General features: G+C 32.0%; 1 protein-coding gene across 1 annotated transcript; it reads right to left on the bottom strand.

Moving 5' to 3' along the window:
• Positions 1-515: 515 nt before the first annotated feature.
• Positions 516-6266, bottom strand: LOC149558934 (L-type lectin-domain containing receptor kinase IX.1-like). The gene is made up of 4 exons (XM_089831135.1): positions 5628-6266; positions 4467-5450; positions 4278-4349; positions 516-575 (listed from the first exon to the last, which is right to left on the bottom strand). Exons 1-4 carry the CDS (start codon positions 6264-6266, stop codon positions 516-518), a joined length of 1755 nt encoding a protein of 584 aa, XP_089687261.1.
• Between the last annotated feature and the right edge of the window lie 12305 nt (positions 6267-18571).

Raw genomic sequence — 18571 nt, 5'->3', positions numbered from 1 at the left:
CGTTAAATTTAATTATTGTTTTTTTACCGATAAGACCTAGGAAATTGTTAGTGATGATGAAACCTCGATGACACGCAGGATCCATCAATGTCTTGGTTGAGATATGAAGAGCATGCAAGAGAAATATTTTCGATGTCATCCGCTATGGAATTTGTCGGGGAATGCCTTTGGCCATTACGAACGAAAAACATCGAACGGGTTGAAACTATCGGGGGTTCTTGTTGTGAAGTTTCATGATTTCAGTCTTTTTTGAGGCAAATAGGCATGGTCCACAAATGCCAAATATCATAGACATCCATTTTTTCGTATAGTATTTTAATGCCTCGTCAGTTTGTTTTCTCTAAGAGGTGTTAATTAAGCCGAGAGGCTTCTACAATGGGAGTACATTTTGTTGTAAACAATCTAACATTTTGAAAAAATATGACAGGTAGTTGAACAGTTATACCACGTCCTTTATTGAAATTCCATGTGGACTTGACCAGCAATGCTTAACATTTATGCTTCCCATTCCCTCTTTAACCACACTGTATTTTTGGTTTGAATGCTTCGATATTTCCAAACACTAAACACGCGTCCTGTGAGTCCGTAATATCAAACGTCAGGTTCAGTCAGGTCGTCATCAAATAACAGTTTATTGCTGATAGTGTGAAGACACATTTAGATGTTTCTAAATATATTTCTTCGTCATTCACTCGAGCAAGAAGAAAGCCAATAATCTATTATGACAAGAAAACCAAATGTCTTGCCTTATGCTCCATTTTTTCGCATTACATGTTTTCAATTCTTTGAAGTTGAACCATCACACATCAACATTATATATCGCAAGAGCCTATTTTCTTTTTTATGCAACATTGTATTGAACAACAAGATCGATATTCTGATTTCTATTCAACATTGGATTGAGTAATAGGATCAATATTATGATTTCTATTCAACATTGGATTGAGCAATAGGATCATTATTCTAAGTATGTATGTTTATGTGTTTTGATTTCTTCTATTTTTGAAACTTTTATTGTGTTGTTTTTTCTTATTTTCAAAGCTCTATAATTTCCTTAATTTTTCTTAGAAACTTTGATAGAATAGAAATTCTTCTCAATTAGAAATATTGTAGATTTGTATTTCTTCCATTTTAGAAACTTTTATTGTGTTGTATTTTCCTATTTTGAAATCTGCATAGTTTCCTTAAATTTTCTTAGAAACTTTGTTATATTAGAAATTCTACTCAATTGCAGATTTCTTTCTATTTCTTTCTCTTCATTCAAAACATTAGATTTTTAGAATTTAGATATTATAGTATTAATTAATCTGACTTCTTCATTAAATTATTTGAATCAATGATTATATTCCTCTATCTATTATTAAAATAACATTACAAAGCTATTTTAAAATAACATTAATAATGGTAATTGTTTGCAATTTTTATAATTATATGTTTTAATTTTTGATTTTTATTAATGAGTAGTAATCTTTTTAATAGATAGATCAATTTTAATATATAAAATTATAGATTATACTATTTTTCATGTTATATTGTTAAAATTTAGATATTCTCTCAAATTATTGATATTAGAAAACCTTATAAATTTGTTTAGATTTATTTACTATGTGGATTAATAATAATAATTGTTTGCAATTTTTTATAATTATATGGTTTACAATTTTTAAAATTTATTTAGATAAATAATTTGGTCTTGAGAAATATATTAGTATAAAATTATGATTTAGTTAAATTAATATTCAAAATATTTTAACAAGAATAAAAAATGTAGTAGTAGATCGGTTCAACGTTGTTTTTAGATTTGATCTTGTAAGATTTTAAATCTTTATATAAGTGTTGCATTCTATGAACTATCATCATCATGTTGAAGAGTAGTAGATAGATTTTAGATCAACTAATTATATAGTATGGGTCATGTGAACTATTATCATGATGTTAAATAAAAGTAGATGAGATTTATATCCATTATAGCTCCTACAAACTATTATTAAGATTTTCAACAAAAGTAGAATAATTTTTAATCAACTAATTATATGCTATAGGTCCTATGAACTATTATTGTACTATTAAATAAAAGTAAATGGATTTGAGATTAGCTAATTATACTATTATAGGTTTTATCAACTACTATCATGATATTAAATAGTAGTAGAATAATTTAGATAAGCTCATTATACATCATGAAGCAATTTAAATCTAATACTTTAAGGAAACTTTTTAATAAAAATAGGAGTTTTTTTTTTAAGAAATAGAAAATTAATTTGAAACCAATCCATTATATAGTTTATCAAACATCCAAGTTTAGATAAGTAAACATAGATACACATGTACGATTATAATTAATTTATATATTTATAATGCATGATACATTAATTTTTATTAATGAGTAGTAATCTTTTTAATAGATAGATCATTTTTAATATATAAAATTTTAGATTATACTATTTTTCATAATATATTGATTGATCAATATTATTGTATTGTTGTTATGCATCCTTTGAGAATAGACTTATGCGAAAATAATTTTTTATTGCTTGATAATAAAAGAAAGTTTAAAATTATAGGTATCATTTAGTTATGTATTTTTAAGGAACAAAATTTATGAAAAAATAATTCTTAAAAGCTTTGTTAGAATAGAAACTACATGGTCTCTACCTTGTCTTGTGATATATGTAAGAAGTAGGTCCTAGGCCTTGATATAATCTCTAATATTCTTTTCAAATTTTCTCAAATTTATAAATTTCAACCTTATATTAAAATAGATTAGAAATGTTCAATTAGATCTATCAACTAAGTGTGAAAGATTAATACACATTTAAATGAAATGATAGATTAGGAAATTTAAATTTTATATTTAAGAATGTCTTTTATTTTTTATAAATTTTATTCTACTTATAAATCTCAATTTTAACATCTATCAAACTATGAAGAAAATAAAAAACAATATTTCATGAAATGTTATCTATTTTCTCCTTAATATTTGAAGTTAGGTTTTACTATTAAATTTTTAAATCAAAGATTAGAACATTATATAAATAATATTAAGAAGATATAAGGTTTTTGTTAAAATAAATTAAATACGTAGAATTATGTCAATAAGAAAGAATCAAACAAATCTTCTTCTCTTTCAAATACCAATTTATTTCTATATATGCATAGCTTAATTCTTGTCATTTTGATACTGACCATTTTTTATCCTTACATTATAGATATCAGAAAAAAATTAACTATGGATGCTCAACAAAATAATTCTGAGAACACTATTACAAGCCCACTTCTTCCAAACGACTTGGTGCAATCAAGCCAAATTGTTCAAAATTATTTGGATAGTTTGGGAACAATCATTTCTGAGTCTTGTAAAAAAATTACAGATGAAATTGATAATGTGAGCTTTCATGTTCGAGGTGTCCAAGATTCTCAAATCTTGCAGATGGGACAATATACAAAGGAAATTCATGACGCATGGAATAAATCATTTGGGTTCTTTGAATTTATGAAAGACATCTGCTATGATGAAGAGCACATTGATGGCGAAAATAACCTTTTCCTCACTGATGAATTCCACATGTTTTTGCATCACTATAATGAAATCTAGGAGTCATATTATTTGACATTATCGATTTTTTTTATTAATTTGTCTATTCAACTTATCAATTTTGATGAACGTATGTTAGTTTTCCTTTGTCTTAAATAAATTTAGTATTATACATACAAGACTATTTGGTATTTAGTATATTTTTAGATCTTATCTACACAAAAAAGTTCCTCCTATATGTAGTTGTGAATTGTTAAACTATTAATTAGAAATGAATAAATATCTATCTTATCTAAAGTGCAATGCCATTAAATTAATGTGATATTTTAAACCAATTTTATAAAAAATAATTTACTAAATCTACTATTTTTTTAATGTTTGGTTACAAATTTATTTCATAGAAATGAATAAATCAAGTATGAATTTCCAATCGGATCAAGAAAGAAGACAATACCAAATGGAGCAACAAAGTGCATACCAGAGAGAATACCAAATAGAGTATCGTAGACAACGAGAAGAACAAATGACACAAGCTAAAAGAGAAGAAGAAAGAAGAAGGAAAAATGAAGTCCGACGACTAAATTATGCTAGAAGAAGGGCGTGATTGCTAATACAAGAATTGGAATTACAAAATAGGGATAGAATTCCTCGTCAACAAACATCCGATGAAGTATCTCATTTTGAAACACAAGGGAGACATGAAGTTGATTTTGAATAAGTGATAGGTACAATCAAGCATTACCTGTATTTGTGGAAATGAGTCGCCAGAGTGAAAATTCAAGAACAACAGACCGTGTTCCTGAAACACCTCATCCTACAAGCAAAAATAGGATAAATTTAGGTGGACAAGGCAACAGAGAAAATATGAAAAACCCAACTGTATTTCTTAAGAATAATTTCTATAGATCCCAAATGCAGTTTTGACAACAACTGGATAGCTTGAAAATGCCACAGATGTGTTATATTTGTCAGGAATCCTATCTATGAATGGAATTGGTCCATACATCAGAAGGTCCAGTATGCAATAGATGTTGACCAGAAGGCTGTGATCAATCGGCCGCCTTTCACAGGAAATTTCTAGTGTAACTGCCCCAAAGCTGTACACGTCAGCTTCTGGACTGGTTTTCCCTGTTATGGAGCACTCTGGAGCAACATACCCCCGCGTGTCCGCCACCATGGTCGTATGGGAAGCCTCCTGGTCACGTTCCATCAGTCTCGTCAAACCAAAATCACCCAACTTGGCATTGAAATCAGAATTCAACATTACGTTGCTTGCCTTCATGTCTCGATGAACGACACGTTGGTCCCACTCTTCGTGGAGATAAACAAGAGCAGAGGCAATGTCGCAAGCGATACTGTATCTTCGGCTCCAATCCAGCGTATCCTCCTCTTCCCCAAAAATGTGTTTATCCAGACTCCCATTTGGCAAGTACTCGTAGACCAAAAGTAACTCTCCCTTTTCGTGGCACCATCCTAAAAGCCGCACAAGATTACGGTGTCTCAACCTGCTGATTGTTTGAACTTCGAAGACATACTCCTTTCTTCCTTGTCTCGATCCTTGAGCTATTCTTATCACAGCCAGTGCCTCCCCGATGCCGGGCAGGATTCCTTTGTAAACACTGCCGAAGCCGCCTTGTCCAAGCTTTTCTTTCTCGTAGAAATTTTCTATCGCGACACTGAGCTTGGCGTAGAAAAAGCTTTGGGGGCCATGAAAACAACATTCATCCAACTCTGGATCGCTCTCTTCCCTAGCCTTACCTTCTCTTCCCCTTTTTCTGAAATACTGCCACCAGCGAACAACTATGAAGCCACATAGGACCACAACAATGAAGAACACGCATATCAAATAAACTTTCACAGAAAATCTGTTTGCATTGCCATTTCTAAGTAATTCACCAGGAGGTCTGACTCCCCACTAATATTCAGAAGTAAAATTCCAAACTTTTACGGTGTGCGTCCCTGTGTACTCTCCAGTGGCAGCCGAGAAGCCAATCTTGATGTACTCTGGTAGACAGTTGCTTAGATCTATTGTATGGTTAAATAGAGGGATTTTGGGTTTAGAAGAATTATACCAGAGAAAGAAGTGCAGAACCTTTTCTACACCGTCATAATCCACCCAGGCATCCCAAGTCGCGTTTGTCAGATTTTGGTGTGTAGAGCGATTAAATACACTGGATGTATTGAGCGGAAAAATGAACTTCGAGAAAATGCTATTGACGTCGATCCCAACATGATTGTCATCAGGATCCCAATCGTTGTTGTATGTATCAAACTCCACAGCAACCATCTGATAAGATGATTGTTTAAAGCTTTCCTCATTAAACAAGCCAAGAAATTCACCATAAGCGTCCTCTGGTGGTTCTAGTTCGAATGGTGCCATGAAGAGCGCAAGTCCATCTCCATGATTATCGTATATTTCGTTGTTCAGATCAATATTGAATTGAAAGTAAGTTGAAAAATTGGCCAGAGCCCTAGTAGACCTATTCCATAGCGGAATACGGTCAGTATAATACGCCCAGCCGGAACTGTTCTTAAGGGTCCCTGATGCTTCATTTCGTGTAAGGTACAGGGCTCTTTGATTACTCTCTTGATATGTGGCATCATTTTTCCTTTCTATACCTGTTAGAGGAGGGAAGCTAAAAGCAAAGTTTCCTGGATGCGATGATAATAGGAAAAGAGCAACACAGGTTAAGAAAAGGAAGGCCCGTGTAGGGTGAGTGAATTTAGCCATCCTAGTATGTGATTTAGAGGGTCTCTGAGGGTAATTTGTTAGCAATTATATTTTGTAGTGCCTTTCATAGGAAGAAGGCTATTGCAATTGTTCAGCCGATTCCATTTCGAGATAGGAACGAACACATAGGCCTCTCTCTTCATTATTATCTTACAGAATTAGGACCTTCCGATTCGTTAGTCGGGATGGACCTTCGATGGCCCGCAGGTTTCATCGAGCTCTTCGTGGACATAGGGATCAGAGCCCAAGAAAACTCTTTTTGATATCAAGCAACGTATAATTCTTGGTGGAAATCCTTGTGGATATTCTAACGAAGTACAAAATAATTGTGAAAAACATGGGCTTCTCGTTTGATATTAGATTTCAGTCTTTATGAAGGCACGCTGGCATGGTGCACAAGACGGTGGATGGCATATAAGTCGAGTTGTTTCTACAAAACGTTAAATGCCTCGTTAGTTTGTTCTCTCTAGATAACTATCTGATTTTATGATTCGGCATTTCCTGGAAAACACATAGAAGTTAAGCATTTCTTGCAGTTGGTCGGATGATTCCATTTTGGCCTACCAACGAACAGATAGGCCTCTCCGTGTTGCGTTAAAGTTCATTATTGTTTTGTGACGGATAAGCCCTGGGAAATTGCTAGTCACGATGAAACTTCGACGAAACGCATCGAGGTCTTCGTTGACGTTGACATATCATAAAGACCGTGCAAGAGAAATATTTTCGATGTCATCCGCATTACTAAAGAAACAGATTGAATACGTTGAAATTCTCGGCGGTTCGTGTTGCAACGTTCCGCAAGTTTAGTCTTTTCAAAGCGAATAGGCATGGCCCACAAAATGCTGATATCATAAACGTCCAATTTCCCCTATAACATCGTCAATTTGTTTTCTCTAATATTATGATCCGGAATTTCCTAGAAAACAAGAGCACTTAAGGGAGCTGAGGTCCCTCTCTTTTGATCAAAATGGAAGATGAATCTTTTTTTTAAAGGTTAGGACATTGGGTGATCACTACAACATGAAGGGGGGTTTTAAGATAATATTGGAGATAATTTTTGAGTAAATTGTTGTAAATGGAGACAAAAAGAGAGTTGTGTATTGTCTTAAGTATTGTCTTTAAGTGAGTGTCTTAGACTATTGTCTTAGAAAGACAATAAGGAACAACACTATTATTGTGTCTTAGAGATGATTTTAATTTTTTCCTTATAGAAACATCTTCAATCTCGCTTATTTTCTTCTTGAAAATAGTTTGAGAAAAGATGGTATGAAAATAATAAGTTCTATATATATATATATATATATATATTGCAATGTAATTAATTAATTCATCTTAAGGCATGATGGATTTGAACCACCATCCCTTGCTTGTAATGCATGGGCTCATCCATTGAGCTAGCACCTTTTAAAATAAGGAAAAATAATAGTCTAAGGTTTTACAAATAAGAGATACAAGAAGGGAGCAAGGCAGACTGATTCAATGAGTAGGAACATTGATGATGACTTGAGAGTTGCATGTGGATAGATGGTGATAGACTTTGGTAGCTTTACATCTTGCACTCAAGATTGCATGCTCATCACATAGATGTTGAAACAAATTAGATGGAACTGAAACTTGTTTTAATTGTAAACTTTACTACATGGTTTCAAATGTTGCTTAAAAGGCTAAAGCTTTTGGTAGTTTTAAAAGAACTAAACTCTAATTAAAATGCCTTTAAAAGTATGTTCTCTACATGTGCTGACTTGAGGCTTTGGAAATGGGTATGCACATACAACAACAGAGAAAGATTTTAGCTACAATTGACCTTGTACACACGTACACCTAATGTGGAAGTAAACACAGTCATGACAAGTATTTTTCATCACCACATATGCCAAGACTGAAAGCCTTTAAAAGTAACTAATTTATTGAATCAATTTTAGATTGTTGGCCAAGAAGACCATTAAACTCAAATTCTAAACACAAAAATACACATCAAGTAGAAGTTGAATTTTCATAGGGAAGATGATGGAAGAAATTTTTAAAGAACTTAAAAATAAGCCAAATTGAGTGTCATAAAATAGGGGAGTGCATTGGAAATTAGGTAGGCTATTGTGAACAAGAAAGAGAAGTGGGGTTGTGGGGCAATGATAGGGAGATGTGAAGAGGAAGAAAATAGCGAAGAAGGGTGCAGTAAGGGTGTAGGAAGAAAATAGCCAATATAATATAATTTTTTTTGTTGCAAGTTGTATAAAATCTCACTGGATGCACAAGGCCTTCAAAGTAAGAGTAGTTTATACCGAATACTTGTTGGTTTAAGTCGAGCACTCTCATTCCTATTCGAAGGAGGATGCATCTGAATAATTTTGATAAGCTATAAACACTAGTTTTAGGTTTTTGGATTTCTATCACAACAGTAGAATCCATTCAGTCGGATAAAGTAATTTTTATCCAACCTAGTGTGTATTTAGTTCTAGAAGTTGATGTTCTAGGAATAGTAGATAGATATAGTTATTAGCATGTGATAATTGTGGTCATAAAGAGACTGCACTTTCCCATTAAGGAATTCCCACACAAAATAATGTATACCCAATTGTAGTCAATCGATGAAAACAATTTGTAGTAAAGAATCTACTTAGATAGCTTTAGTTTAAATAATATAGAACAAAAAAAATCCATAATGAAAACTTGAAATATATTAACACCCACAACTTCAAGTTTGTCTACCTTAATAAAATCACTCTGATTCCAACATATTTATTGAACCACCCATGTATATTGTCTAATTCATGAGCTCAAAAACTCTAGCCATTTTCTTGAATGTAAATCAAATAGTTTACACTTTTTATTACTTTATATATCCACCCAGCTCCACAATAGTTCATCCTAAGAGATCACGCAAGAAAATCAATTCAACTAATATTTTGTTGTAGTATAATCTAAAAACATACCACATTTATTTACTTTTACCTCTAACTCATAAGAAGAGCAATATAATGGAGAGATTGTAGACTTAAGCGAGTTACTATAAGATCATCTATGTTTTTCAGTGAAATAAAAAAATCTAGAATAGGAAGGTTGATGAGCTCCTCAACAAAAAAAATAGAATATAATATAGCTTGCATTCATGAAGCTACTAAAAATTTACCATGATGGAAGCACAAATGAGCCTCTTGGAATAGGAAGAGTTCATGCTACAAAACACTAGGGATGAAACTACAATTGTTTCACTAGCAACATCTAAGCTAGGATCCTTCCTATCAATTTTATATGTAGTTCTAATAGCATCCATATTCCCTATCCTCTACAGACATTTATGGTCATTGTAGGGATCACCGGCTTGAATAATTTAAGAAAAGTCTCAATAATGTATATACCCAATTGAGATAGAGATAATGATTCATGACTAAAAGCATTCACAGAGTTTAAACTTTATACCTAAACAAATATAGTGCTTGGGTGAGAAGTAGTCTTGAGAAGATATTTTATGGCCCTAGCATATGGAAGTCTTTTCATTGGAGAGCTCACTACCATGAATCTACCAAATTCCAAATAGCTCCAAGAGAGCATTGAGCTATTTAAGTTAAAATTGGGCATAGATTATTGAGCTAGAAGAGGAGACATTCTTGGGCACTAAGGCTTGACATAACTTTGAAAGTTGGTTGACGGGGTTAATGGGGTGTGATGGAAGGATTGTGATACTTAGATACTATTTTTTCTAGATAGATCAGAATAAGCTTGGGTCAGTACTATTTCTCTTTGATTGGGAATGCCATGAGGTATATTTATCACATCTCTCCTTAAGGAATGATGGTCTCCCATGTAATGAGAAGCTCCATGGTGAAAATTGAATAATTCTATTTAAATAGAAATATAGGAGAAAAGAATAGACTCACTGAAAGAAATGTTGGAAGATTAAGGACTAATTGGTTTTTACTATATTCTATAGAAAAATTAAGTGGAAAAAAAATTTAAACTTATTTGCATAAGAAATGATGGCAAGTCAAGGTCCTCTCTAAATGATCTACACAAAGTTTACTTAGACCTTGTAAAGTCTAGTTGGAAACTATTAGTATTTAAACATTAAACCAAATTTCCCCTTTTTTTATTGACCAACCACTAGTTATGGAAATAAGAGGAAAGGTCAAAGAACCGTACAATGTGGTTTGAGATTTGTCTCATACTTTATTCATGTGATAATTCTATAAGAGGTTCTGTTTGCAACCACTTGTACCATGTGCTTCCCCTCAACATATTAAAGCCAAGTCAAGTAATGACCAAACTTTGTGTCAAGAGTTTGTCTTACCATTGGCTTGAACAATATGGTATTCATGCTTTAAATAATGATTATGACACAAAATGTGAATGGGATATAAGTAAAATGCATAAATTTTTTGTTGATCAAATGCTACAATCCACAGTAAAATACAAGCTCACCATGCTTAACTAACCAAGGTAGACTGTTGTCTAGCATATAGATGTCTATCTAGAATGTAGAGGTAAGGCTTTTAAAATTTAGTAGTTGACCTTTCAACAAATAGTGCAAACATGCTATTGCAGAATTTGTCTACAACCAAGCTTTAAACATGGATATCCAAATAAACAAAGACATCATTGTAGCTAAAACTTAAAAAAGCATGAAATTCAAGGAAGTAATTGCCATAGCTTGATTCAATACAACCAAAATTTTGCAAAAGAAGTAGTCATCACTAATTATATATAGTTACAAAACAATAAGGATTGATTTTATATGGTTTCAGTGTTAAAGTCATTTTTTTCAATTTCTCTTAGTTGACTGTATAGGTTATGCTAAGCATACCAAGGCTATCATGCTATATTTTTTTTCAATGTATTTGTACTCCAAGTTTAGAAAATATGAATTGTTGGATCTTAATTTAATTCGTAATCCAAGCTTGCTATTTTGGAAATGAGTGTTTGATTACATTTTCTTTTAGAATGTCTTCCATTGAGCTTTCTTGTGTCATAACTTTGTGGACAATGTGTTGGTCTAGGTATTCTCTATTGAAATCTCTTGTGTCATGCTTTTTTGGACAATACATTGATCCAAGCTATCTATGCTCATTCTCCAAATCTTTCTTAGCAATTGATGTCTTTTCTACCTCATCTTCAGAATTTTTTGTGTCACTTTAAGATGTCCAAACTTATAAAATAGCATATCTATGACAATTTTTAAAATAGATATTTGACTAATAGCATAATATAAAGTAGATCTTTCTTTCTAGTTGGTTTTGCTATCATTCCCCCTACACAACACGCAGTGGATTCACAAAAATAAAATAAGCTTCTCTAACTATGGACAAGATGGGCCAGCCAATGATAACATACAATCAAAAGCAACAATCTGTTTGCATTGCCATTTCTAAGTAATTCACCAGGAGGTCTGACTTCCCGCGAATATTCAGAAGTAAAATTCCAAACTTTTACGATGTGCGTCTCTCTGTACTCTCCAGTGGCAGCCGAGAAGCCAATCTTGATGTACTCTGGTAGACAGTTGCTCAGATCTATTGTGTGGTTAAATAGAGGAATTTTGGGTTTAGAAGAATTATACTAGAGAAAGAAGTGCAGAACCTTTTCTAGACCGTCATAATCCACCTAGGCATCCCATGTTGCGTTTGTGAGATTTTGGTGTGTAGAGCGATTGAATAGACTAGATGTATTGTGCGGAAAAATGAACTTCGAGAAAATGCTATTGACGTCGATCCCAACATGATTGTCATCAGGATCCCAATCGTTGTTGTATGTATCAAACTCCGCACTGCACAGCAACCATCTGATAAGATGATTGTTTAAAGCTTTCCTCATTAAACAAGCCAAGAAATCCACCATAAGCATCCTCTGGTGCTTCCAGTTCGAATGGTGCCATGAAGAGCGCAAGTCCATCCCCATGATTATCGTATATTTCGTTGTTCAGAACAATATTGAATTGAAAGTAAGTTGAAAAATTGGCCAGAGCTTAAAGTTGAAAAAGTTGAAAGTAAAGCATCTACTTAGATAGCCTTTGTTTAAATAATATAGAACAAAAAAAATCCATAATGAAAACTTGAAATATATTAACACCCATAACTTCAAGTTTGTGTACCTTAATAAAATCATTCTGATTCCAACATGTTTATTGAACCACCCATGTATATTGTCTAATTCATGAGCTCGGAAACTCTAGCCATTTTCTTGAATTTAAATCAAATAGTTTACACTTTTTAATACTTTATATATCCACCCAGCTCCACAATATTTCATCCTAAGAGATCACCCAATAAGATCAATTCAACTAATCTTTTGTTGTAGTATAATCTAAAAACATACCACATTTATTTACTTTTACCTCTAACTCACAAGAAGAGCAATAGAACGGAGAGATTGTAGACTTAAGCGAGTTACTATAAGATCATCTATGCTTTTCAGTGAAATAAAAAAATCTAGAATAGGAAGGTTGATGAGCTCCTCAACAAAAAAAATAGAATATAATATAGCTTGCATTCATGAAGCTACTAAAAATTTACCATGATGGAAGCACAAATGAGCCTCTTGGAATAGGAAGGGTTCATGCTAGAGAACACTAGGGATGAATCTACAATTGTTTCACTCGCAACATCTAAGCTAGGATCTTGCCTATCAATTTTATATGTAGTTCTAATAGCATCCATATTCCCTAGCCTCTATAGACATTTATGGTCATTGTAGGGATCACCGGCTTGCATAATTTAAGGCAAGTCTCAATAATGTATATACCGACTTGAGATAGAGATAGTGATTCATGACTAAAAGCATTCACACAGTTTAAACTTTATACCTAAACAAATATAGTGCTTGGGTGAGCAGTAGTCTTGAGAAGATATTTTATGGCCCTAGCATATGGAAGTCTTTTCATTGGAGAGCTCACTACCATGAATCTACCAAATTCCAAATAGCTCCAAGAGAGCATTGAGCTATTTAAGTTAAAATTGGGCATAGATTATTGAGCTAGAAGAGGAGACATTGTTGGGCACTAAGGCTTGACATAACTTTGAAAGTTGGTTGACGGGGTTAATGGGGTGTGATGGAAGGATTGTGATACTTAGACACTATTTTTTCTAGATAGATCAGAATAAGCTTGGGTCAGTGCTATTTCTCTTTGATTGGGAATGACATGAGGAATATTTATCACATCTCTCCTTAAGGAATGACGGTCTCCCATGTAATGAGAAGCTCCATGGTGACAATTGAATTATTATATTTAAATATAAATATATGAGAAAAGAATAGACTCACTGAAAGAAATGTTGGAAGATTAAGGGCTCATTGGTTTTTACTATATTCTAAAAAAAATTTAAGTGGAAAAAAAATTTAAACTTATTTGCATAAGATATGATGGCAAGTCAAGGTCCTCCCTAAATGATCTACACAAAATTTACTTAGACCTTGTAAATGATCTACACAAAGTTTACTTAGACCAACCACTAGTTATGAAAATAAGAGGAAAGGTAAAAGAACTACACAATGTGGTTTGAGATTTGTCTCATACTTTATTCATGCGATAATTCTATAAGAGGTTCTTCTTGCAACCACCTGTACCATGTGCTTCCCCTCAACATATTAAAGCCAAGTCAAGTAATGACCAAACTTTGTGTCAAGAGTTTGTCTTACCATTGGCTTGAACAATATGGTATTCTTGCTTTCAATAATGATTATGACACAAAATGTGAATGGGATATAAGTAAAATGCATAAATGTTTTGTTGATCAAATGCTACAATCTACAGTAAAATACAAGCTCACCATGCTTAACTAACCAAGGCAGACTATTGTCTAGCATACAGATGTCTATCTAGTATGTAGAGGTAAGGCTTTTAGAATTCAGTAGTTGACCTTCCAACAAATGGTGCAAACATGCTACTGCAGAATTTGTCTGCAACCAAGCTTTAAACATGGATATCCAAATAAACAAAGCCATCATAGTAGCTAAAACTTAAACAAGCATGAAACTCAAGGAAGTAATTTCCATTGCTCGATTTAATAAAACCAAAAATTTACAAAAGAAATAGTCATCAATAATTATATATAGTTACAAAACAATAAGGATTGATTTTAGATGGTTTGAGTGTTAAAGTCAACTTTTTCAGTTTCTCTTAGTTGACTGTATAGGTTATCCTAAGCATACCAAGGCTATCATGCTATATTTTTTTTCAATGTATTTGTACTCCAAGTTTAGAAAATATGAATTGTTGGATCATAATTTAATTCCTAATCCAAGCTTGCTATTTGCGAAATGAGTGTTTGATTCCATTTTCTTTTAGAAAGTCTTCCATTGAACTTTCTTGTGTCATAACTTTGTGGACAATGTGTTGGTCTAGGTATTCTCTGTTGAAATCTCTTGTGTCATGCTTTTTTAGACAATACAATGATCCAAGCATTCTATGCTCATTCTCCAAATCTTTGTTAGCAATTGATGTCTTTTCTACCTCATCTTCAAAAATTTTTGTGTCACTTCAAGATGTCCAAACTTATAAAATAGCATATCTATGCCAATTTTTAAAATAGATATTTGACTAATAGCATAATATAAAGTAGATCTTTCTTTCTACTTGGTTTTGCTATCATTCCCCTACACAACACGTAGTTGATTCACAACAATAAAATAATCTTCTCTAACTATGGACAAGATGGGCCAGCCAATGATAACATACAATTAGCCTACTATGTTTAACTGTCATACAAATAAGCAAGAAGAACATAAGTACATATCAGCAATGACCTATTAAGTTGTTTTAGGACAATAAAATGCATTTTCTTAATGTAAAATAACATTAAATTTTTTGCACATTCTTTTGAAACGTTTGGACACGAGTTTCCTACGAAAGAGCATGGTTTTTCTAGCATATGGAGTAACCATATGGGCTACTATTCTATCTCCTATTTTTTCCTATAATGGGACCCCAAATACATGGATCCAAGGGGTTTCTAGATTTCTCTATCAATATATATTAAGAGAAGAAAAGAAATCTAGCCTTTATGGATTCATCATAATTCATAATATGATCATCTACAAGGAAAGGCCTCTAACTTACATCTTTCTCAGTTTTTTTAGAATTTAAAATTTGCCTTCTTTATTAACAAATGATTATATTGTAAAACCCTCTTAGCAATATCATAATTTGACTTTCTATGGAAAAATTGTCCTCATTATCAATGATTACGTTCTTGCAATTCGATTGACATGTATTTTCTTTTCCTTTGCACAGGTTGCTAGGATCCTTTTACTTACAAGAATTCATTTCTTTTCTTTAGTTTCTTCTATGCTATTACTTTAAAAGCTTTTGTTGATTTTGATGGAGCCTACATTTTTACAAAATTAGAGCTCCCATCTTAGCACAATGATTCAAATTATAACAAAAATTGGACATTAAGAATGGAAAAAAACATCAAATGTAGAAATGATTAATGAAGTTCATGATGCAGGTGCATCATAGGGACATCTTAAGAAGTCTAGGAAGAATTGAAGATAATGCATACAACATTGAACTTTCAATTCGATAAAATTTTACTTGTAGGTACTTGTGATAACATGTAAAATGAGGGAAGATTTGACAACAATCATGGCTATAATATTGTTCAAGATCGCATGGTTCTTGCAAATATTAATGGAAGCTTAGGGGCATACCAATTTAGTTGTATTAATGAGGAAGGACAAATGGAATCAGTAGGACCTCTGATGGAAATTGTAATATCATAGAAATTGGAATTAAACATATTGTAAATAAATATTATTTTCTATGTGTTAAGCTTTACAGTCTCAGACAATAGGATTATTTAACATGCTTGACCTATAAGTCTATGTGCACTCTTGCGAAGAGAAACAAGCATGTATATGACATGTGGAGTCAAGAGGGCATGAAGAGGAAATCAAGAATAGTAGCAAAAACATATTCATAGGCTGGCAACAGTATAATAGTTCCAATAATGTCATGCTCTATATGCAATTATTTCATAAAACATATCAATTAATAAAAGGATAGCTCCATTGATGTCTACCACCTACAACACTCAGAATCCCATGCCAATAGTAGAGTTATATCTTTGTCAAACATACAAGCTCCCACCTACACCTTTTATTTGAATGTCTTAGACTAGATTATTATATCTTTACTCATTTAGCTTAGGACGTAGCAGTATAATAGTTCCAGTGTCATGCTCTATATGCAATGATTTCATAAAACATATCAGTTGACAAAAGGACAACTCCATTGATGTCTACTAGCTACAACACTCAAAAGCCCATGCCAATAACAGAGTTATATCTTTGTCAAACATACAAGCTCAATTATTATATCTTTACTCATTTAGCTTAGGACATAAATATTTAATTTAAACCAGACTAATCTAAGTCCTCTAAGGATTATTAAAATTATCTACATTTATTTGTCCAAATTACAAAAATTATCAATAATTAGAAATAATTTACAAATAAACAATTTTAAAAAAATTAAACATTTAATGACAAATGAAAATCTATTTTTTATTTTATTTTCAGGCAATATAAGACAAGAGGAAACCTATTTTTTAGTTTGTTTGTTGTTCCATTTGTAATTTAAGGTCCCCAATGCTACTTTTATCCCTTACCATTGTAAGAATAGGGCCCCAAAATGTGAGAAATTCTGAATTTGCAAACAAAAATGTACTCATTGAGTGAGTTGAGAAAATGTCAACATGCATGCAAATTTTTTTGATAGACAGTTGATGTTGGAAAATATTTATCGGCAAAATGCACAAAATCGAATTATAATAGACTCAAAATTTGCCATGTTTGTAAATATTTTGATGTTGTATACTAGGAAAATAATAATTAATAAACAAATCTTAAGCAATTCCAAATCTTAATCCATCCAAAGACCTAAGCATGTATATATTTTGTTAAATGCTAAAATGAGTGACAAAATATATTGCATTGTTTCCAAAAATATTATCATCATATGAGCATTTATTTACACTTCAAGAGACTACTTGATGGATTGCAAGTTTTGGCATAAGATATATAGGGATTTCTTTGTAGAGTAAATCATTATTAGAGCCATTCAAAAATACAAAAAATCTAATGAGTTGAGAGAATTTACATTGATTTAATTTATTTTTTATTTAGCTCAATGGGTTTGTAAAACTATAAGAAAGTGGCATGGTTACCAAATAGGATACTAAGAAAAATTAAAAGTGAAACACCAAAAACCTCAATCAAAAAGATAGTAGAACAATTTTTCCTAATATATGCAAAGTTATTAATTTCAGAAACCAAGAATTCTATTTATTCTAATGAGGGATGGATTCATGTTGAATCACTACTCATGAAACATGGGTCAATAAGTTTGACTCAAAAACTACACAGTTAAATCTTGATAACAAAATCACACATCAATAAAATTTATCCTATAGTATGTAGTGCATACATATTTTTAATTTCATTTTTATTAATTATTCTTATTTTCTAATTAGTCTGTATACAGTTTGCTAGGGGTTTTATATTTTATCTATTAAGAATTTTAAAAGAAAACTATTCCAACCAATGAACAAATGGCAGTTTAAAATTATTAACACATTGTAATATTTTATTTATTGCCAAGGCTAGAGTGGACTGGAAAGATAAAATAGACAACGAAAATGCAAGGACAATGTAAGATTACTTAATACTTTTTAAATATGACATTTAATACTATAGTTACAACTATCATGGGTGAATGCCTTTCCATTTATAGTTCTAGATTGTTCCTAAATTTCTTGTGAATTATTGTAGACCTTTTGGATTTATTCTAGAGTCTATGATGATTTTTAAGTTCCCTGGAAACAAAAGTGAAAATTGATTTGATATTTGTTTTTCCTTTTGGGGTCACTGTCAAAAGTTATTTGTAATTTTTTGTTGTCGTCAAATTTGTGAGTTTTTGACAAATTATTGAAATACAATTTTGTAGATAAATTTGTGAAAGGTTTTCTCCCACTTCCACATTGAGATTGTGTGTTAACTTCTACAAATATTAGGTTTGTTAAGGATATCTACTATAGCAGAGATTAACTCTGGTATGATTTCCCCCATTTTGTAGTGCAGTCTTTATATTTTATGATAAAGGAAAGGTGATTGCATTGGTTTTTCTATGATTAGAATTCTTAAGTCGTTGGTTTCTGTTATTTAAATTTGAAAAATGAAGATTTTGTTATTCTATTTGTGGTGGCTATTTCTTCCATGCCACTCCAAAGTTATACAGCCATCGGGATAACTGTTACACGATGTTGTAGTTTTCCATTTATTTAAACTCTTTTTTATGTTATTGTCTGACTCATTGTCTA

Source organism: Cupressus sempervirens, chromosome 5 (assembly GCF_028749045.1).
Source record: "Cupressus sempervirens isolate cs-2001-9-10 chromosome 5, ASM2874904v1, whole genome shotgun sequence".
Classification (NCBI taxonomy): Eukaryota; Viridiplantae; Streptophyta; class Pinopsida; order Cupressales; family Cupressaceae; genus Cupressus; species Cupressus sempervirens.
This window is presented reverse-complemented; position numbering and strand designations above follow the sequence as displayed.

Bases quoted from the DNA above. Each gene is read 5' to 3' on its own strand.
- LOC149558934 (XM_089831135.1), bottom strand. From the start codon at position 6,266: ATGGCTAAATTCACTCACCCTACACGGGCCTTCCTTTTCTTAACCTGT. The intron at 4,350-4,466 runs GTTGTTGTCAAA...TTTTGCTTGTAG, and splicing joins TGGCATTTTCAAGCTATCCA to GATGAGGTGTTTCAGGAACA. The intron at 576-4,277 runs GTAATGCTTGAT...ACGGACTCACAG, and splicing joins ACTCATTTCCACAAATACAG to GACGCGTGTTTAGTGTTTGG.